Genomic DNA, 6344 nt, shown 5'->3' on the forward strand with positions numbered 1-6344 from the left:
GCCTAGTTAACCTTCCCTATTTTGTGCAATCTAAACAGGCCATCAATCTGCGCGTAAATTATGCATGTCCAATCATTTTCTTTAGTGGTCCTTTGGCGCCTCCACACAACATTACGCATGTATATGACTGGGTGTACACTCTTATATAAAAAATGTTCTGGATAGAACCAAAAAAGGGTTATATCACTTGCTTCATAAAACGTCGATATGCATGCATCCTTCCATGAACCCTATTGGTTTATAGCTCAAGATTTCGATCAGAGTCAATTTAGGTAGGAGTCAGTGACACTCAAGATCATAAATAGGCCAAATTTATCAGGCCTACTGGATCAAATGATATTCTGTGTATCTTAAGAATCAAGAGCAAGACCATGATTGATTCATTCTAATTCTGTCCGGTTGTAATTCGATGCCCTACAGTCTAGGGCAAAGGACCATATATATATTTAAATAAACATTAAGCTACATTATTAAATTACATGAAACTTTCCCACCAATAATAATACGCCTAAGCTATATTGTGAAACGAACATTTAGCAACATAAACAACTATTGAACTGAAAATAATACAGGCCTATACTTGGGGTTTTGATGGTTGTATTTCCAGTGTTTAGTTGAGTTTAAAACAGCGCAAAAAAGACCCGCGATTTCAAAGGAAAAGCCTGCATGTGACAAGCTGAATGTGAAACTGTAACGTTTTTCTCTATCACCACCCATGCAATACTGTTAACTCATTATTTGGCGTGGTTCCATTGAGCGCAAATAAGCCTTCCAGAATTAATCCTACTACCTGCTATAGTAGCCCCAAAAAAGTAAAAATATAAAAAATACAACAATATTTTCACTCGTCAAAAACTCACATAGACATATCATGTTTATTATTTTCGAAAAATATATATTTAAATGAAGCTTCTCGTCTCAGGTTAGACATTCGGTGTGCTTTTATGGTCATCTAAAAATGTTATTAATTATTCAGTGCAGTATCAATCGAGTATTTTTTGTTGTTGAAAATGTACTAGGAATATGTCTGTATAAGAGTATGGAATTACTGAAGCACATACGCAAACGTTTGTATTACATAACTTAGTCAAAATGTCGAAAAGGTCAACCTTGAAATGGTGTTCAATTACTGCCCATGAACAATTTAAGAATTTACCTGGCAAGGCTTTTGAATAATGATGGTACTAGGGTAAAAATAACAAGTACAGTTTGTGCTGATTCTTATGATATGATGATTATACAGATCTAGTGGATTCTACGAATAAAATATACACATTTCGTATGAGGAAGAAAACACAAGTCAGGTGTTGAAAGGAGAAAAGGCGCCTAGGGACAATGATTGAATCTATACGGTTCTCATCACATCTTCATAAATGGGCATGTCACCCATCACTCCACTCATTCCAAGACATTCATCTCTCAAGCATCTTCAGCCAATTACATATCCATAACAGGGAACATGTCTGGGGTGATTGCAATTCCCCAGGCGACACCAGCCACGACTCCTAAAAAGAGATCCAAGCCCAAGAAGACTGGACCCACCGTATCTGACCGCATCCTGAAGGTTGTGTCAGCATCCAGTGACCGAAGTGGTGTGTCTCTTGCGGCTCTCAAAACGTCTTTGGCAGCCAGCGGCTATGATGTTGTGAAGAACAACGCCCGACTCAAACTGGCTGTCCGGCGTTTGGTGGCCAAAGGATATCTTCTGCAGCCTAAGGGCACTGGGGCATCCGGCTCTTTCAAAATTAACAAAAACAAAGCTGTGGCTAAAAAGAAAAAACCTATCAAGAATAAAGTCAAGAAAGTGGGGGCCAAGGTCAGGAGAGCGTCACCCAAGAAGGCAGCGGGCGCCAAGAAGTCCCCAAAGAAAACCAAGAGGAAGAGTCCCAAGAAGGCCAAAAGACCTGCAGCAGCAAAAAAGACCAAGAGCCCCAGGAAGACCAAGCGCAGACTCGCCAAATCCACCCGGGTTAAAGCTACTCCTAAGAAATAGGCCTACGGTAGACCTACTCGATCAGTTACTCGTGGAAGAGCGTGGAATTTATTCTCCCTGCACAGCTTAAGAGGCCTCAAGCGCATTTATACATCCGAAGAATCCATCTCATGAACTTTAATAAGTTTGCTTAGCAGTTTTTTTTGTCCTGACAGTGGATTTTTTTTTTTTTTTACAGTTCTGACACTGTTACCTATCTTGCGCTTTTAATGAATGTGGAGATAGGGGAGGCTCATGGATATTATTGTTTAAAAAAACAATAAATATTTTTTGAAAAAACAATTAAATTATTAAATTTAAATTGTTGAATGTTTTATTGTGGAATCATTGAATTTAACCTATATTGGCCTACTTTGAATAGTAAATGAATGATTACAGTTTGGGAGCCTGGATTCCATTGCATTACTCAATTGCGAAATTGAATAGTACCATCTAAACCAAAATAGGCTACAACAGTTGTTCAACTATGTCAGTCAGATAATTAATACGAAAATATGTAAACTGTGTTTAAAAGTGTTTAATTGCACGGAAAAGTCGTCCTACCTGATAAAACAGTTCAACTACTATTAGGCCTAGTTCATATTTACGCACGAGCTGCAAAACGTGTGAAGAGAGTGAAGAGTTAGGCGGGTGTTACAATAATACAACTATGATTGAATGGTAACTAAAATAACACATTATCAATCATAAGTACCAATAATTAACTAGGCATCGTAGACCTATATGATATTATCATTAATTAGGCTGTAGGTATTTGCAGTAGGCCTATTAAAAAACTAGGCTACTGAAAACACTGAAATTACTTTGGGTTTTGTAACAACATACAAAGAAAGCAATGTTTTATACCGTTTTGGAATACTGAAATAGTACAAATGAACCTCAAATATTTTGGCGCCTTTCATATATTGTCATAACGTTAAATCGTATTTTGCGCGCGATGCAGGCATGGCCTATTCAAACGTTAGAAACATTTGCAACGGTTGTGACTGAAATGGCTTGTGTGCTGCATTGAAAGCAGTTCAATGTATTCAAATTAGTTGCGGGTCATTTTTATTTACGTTCCCTTGAAGCGCTTGGAGAATATGCAATGTGTAGCTTTACGCACACCATTACGCACTTCCAAGATGCGTGTTACACATAGACTATGCTACTGTTACGTGCAACAAGCCTAAAGACCACCTTTTGGGCAGATAATATTGTGTAAACAAATGTACACGTGGAGCATGCCAGCAGCCAATCATTTAGCAGCAATGATATTGAGTAGATGATTGCAGAGTTTAACCTAATCGTGTCTGACAACATTGAGTGTAATAGGGTGTGACGCGAAACATCCGTTGGTGCCGTTATCTAATAGCAAAAACAGGTTCTCTGGGTTAATGTGTGTGAACACGTGTCATCAATATAGCCTACCTCTTCACAATGTTTTACCTTTTATTGATGGCCAGCGGAGTTGACATAAGATCATTGAGAGGAACGAAATCATTATCCTCTCATATTCTATAAAATATGTTAACATCATGGCCCTGACAAAGCCGTTGATCATTGTCCTTACCTCATCGTTTCTCTCACCTCACCACCGAGTAAATAAATGAAAAGTATTGGCATATAATTCCGCAAATTGACTGAAAGCGCTACACAAATATTTAATTGTGATTTGAGAATCGGCTAATTTAGTTATCTTGGTTTTATATTTTGATAGTTTAAATAAAAGAATGGTTATGAAGACACAGGAGTTGCCAAATGGCTTTGGGGGACAACCGTCGATTGGTGACGGGCGACTCAGCGTGCAATCTGCTGAAGTTATGAAAACGCTTCGGCGGGATTTTCATTTGGGTGGAACCTTTATGCAACCAGATAACAATATCAATGAACAAACCCTGGTGTGACATTAACGTTTTCTGGCAAGTTGTAGGCTACAGAAGTGCATTTGGCGCACCCAAATGGCGCATTTTTCGTAGCGTTGAGTCAGCCTAGAACCCTCTCCCCCAAAAAGCAAAAGCAATGACAAGATCCTCCCACTGGCTGTAACGGGGAGAAAGATAAAGGCCTAGCTTGACAGGAGATTCTTAACTCTACAGAGAATGTTCTTAGGGGATCAGGAGTTTCAAATCAGTGACACCATCCTGAAGAGGGAATGCAATGTTGTGCATCCATGTGACAACAACAACAAGCATGCGAAATTAGCTTACATGATCTGCTCACTGGTATTGGTCATTACTGGTAAAAAAAAAAAATACATAAAAAATAAACTACATTACCAAAAGTATGTTGTCACATGCTCCTCCAACATCTCATTCAAAAATCATGGGCATTATTCATATGGAGTTGGTCCCCCCTTTGCTGCTATAACATCCTCCACTCTTCTGGCACTAGATGTTGGAACATTGCTGCTGGGACTTGCTTCCATTCAGCCACAAGAGCGTTAGTGAGGTTGAGCACTGATGTTGGGTGTTTAAGCCTGGGTAGTAGAACAGAATTCCAATTCATCCCAAAGGTGTTCGATGAGGTTGAGGTCAGGGCTCTATGCAGGCCAGTCAAGTTCTTCCACACCGATCTCGACAAACAATTTCTATATAGGCCTTATTTTGTGTACGGGGTATTGTCATGTAGAATCAGGAAAGGGCCTTCCTCAAATTGTGCCACAAAGTTGGAAGCGCAGAATTGTCTAGAATGTCATTGTATACTGTAGCATTAAGCTTTCCCTTCACTGGAACTAAGGAGTCTAGCCTGAATCATGAAAAACATCTCCAGACCATTATTCCTCCTCCACCAAACTTTACTGTTGGCACTATGCATTGGGGCAGGTGGCGTTCTCCTGGCATCCGCCAAACCCATATGTGAATATGAATTAACATGTTCACAAACACACCATATCCTAAAAACAGGACAGGTCAAAGTAAAAGGGACAGTAGCCTATGGAATAAAATTAGGCTACTCATGACTGTTGTCTGGGAGTTTCCCTCAGTGGGCTAAATTGTCATGATAATTAGCGATTTCAAATGTGTAGGCCTATTGGTCAATTTCTGATCTGATCACGAGGAAAAACATGAACTGCACTTTCCAAAATAAGGCAATGTCTGATTAACTTCGGTAGCTGACATAGGCAGCACGTGAGTTTCACTTTGGGGGATAATCATTTCCCCGACCATTTCTACCGATTTGCGTGCCAGTTATGATTTTCATATTTGCAGAACAGTTTCATTTCAATAATAATATTTCTCAAAATCATTGTCGACTGGTTTTCAAAAATTACTTAGAAGCTCAGCTTATTATTAGTGGTGGTCAGAAATCAGACATCGTTTCCACGTCGACAAAGAGAACGGTTAATGACTAATTAATACATACATTAACATAAATTAATGTAACCAAATAATGGCACATGTACGACTGGTGACGTATGTAATGGAGAATTGATAAAAAAAATCAAAGAGCAAACAATTCACACCATGCAACATTTAATTCACACCATGCAACAATTCATTAGCAATAATTGTCAGGAGTCAGTTGAAGATATTCTGGAGAGCGGAGTGCTTTCCGGAAAGCTGAGTGGATTCTGCAGTGATGTGCCTATTTCTTCGCCACCCATCCCTCCCCTTCTTGTTTCAACTTTCCAAATTATACTCGAGACACTTTATCTTTACACATATTTTAGATCATTTTCACTGAAAAGCAACTCAACAATCAGCTTGGTCTATTGCCACGTGTGCTGCTCAAATTGCGGACTTCCCCAATAGGCATAGGCCGACTCGCTTGTGATTTGAAACAATCCACAGCAATATTTTAAAGAAGCTAATGATCCTCTGTGACTAAGTCATGCTCTCTGTTCAAGTATTTTTAATTATTTTATTTACACTTAACACAAATGTAAACGAGACAATAAAACATTCCAGGAATGTTGCATAAGCACAAAAAGCTTATTTCTCTCAAATTTGATGCACAAATTGGTTTACATCCCTGCTAGTGAACATTTCCCCTTTGCCAAGATAATCCATCCGCCTGGCAGGTGTGGCATATCAAGAAGATGATTAAACAGCTTGATCATTACGCAGGTGTACCTTGTGCTGGGGACAATAAAAGGCCACTCTAAATGTGCTGTTTTGTCACACAACCCAATGCCACAGATGTCTCAAGTTTTGAGGGAGCGTGCAATTCGCATGCTGACTGCAGGAATGTTCACCAGAGCTGTTGCCAGAAAATTGAATGTTAATTTCTCAACCATAAGCCGCCTCAAATGTTGTTTTAGAGAATTTGGCAGCATGACCAACCGGCCTTACAACTGAGTCATGTGGCCGAGTGGTTTGCTGATGTCAACATTGTGAACAGAATGCCCTATAGTGGTGGTGGGGTTATG

At 39.4% G+C, this 6344-nt stretch overlaps 1 protein-coding gene across 1 annotated transcript; it reads left to right on the plus strand.

Annotated features, from left to right (window-relative positions):
- Positions 1–1391: 1391 nt before the first annotated feature.
- LOC135514926 (histone H1-like) lies at positions 1392–2378 on the plus strand. The gene has a single exon (XM_064938708.1). The coding sequence runs from the start codon at positions 1460–1462 to the stop codon at positions 1991–1993; it is 534 nt and encodes a 177-aa protein (XP_064794780.1). The 5' UTR covers positions 1392–1459; the 3' UTR covers positions 1994–2378.
- Positions 2379–6344: the final 3966 nt, after the last annotated feature.

The sequence above is a fragment of the Oncorhynchus masou genome, chromosome 1, assembly GCF_036934945.1.
Source record: "Oncorhynchus masou masou isolate Uvic2021 chromosome 1, UVic_Omas_1.1, whole genome shotgun sequence".
Taxonomy (NCBI): Eukaryota; Metazoa; Chordata; class Actinopteri; order Salmoniformes; family Salmonidae; genus Oncorhynchus; species Oncorhynchus masou.

Bases quoted from the DNA above. Each gene is read 5' to 3' on its own strand.
- LOC135514926 (XM_064938708.1), top strand. From the start codon at position 1,460: ATGTCTGGGGTGATTGCAATTCCCCAGGCGACACCAGCCACGACTCCT.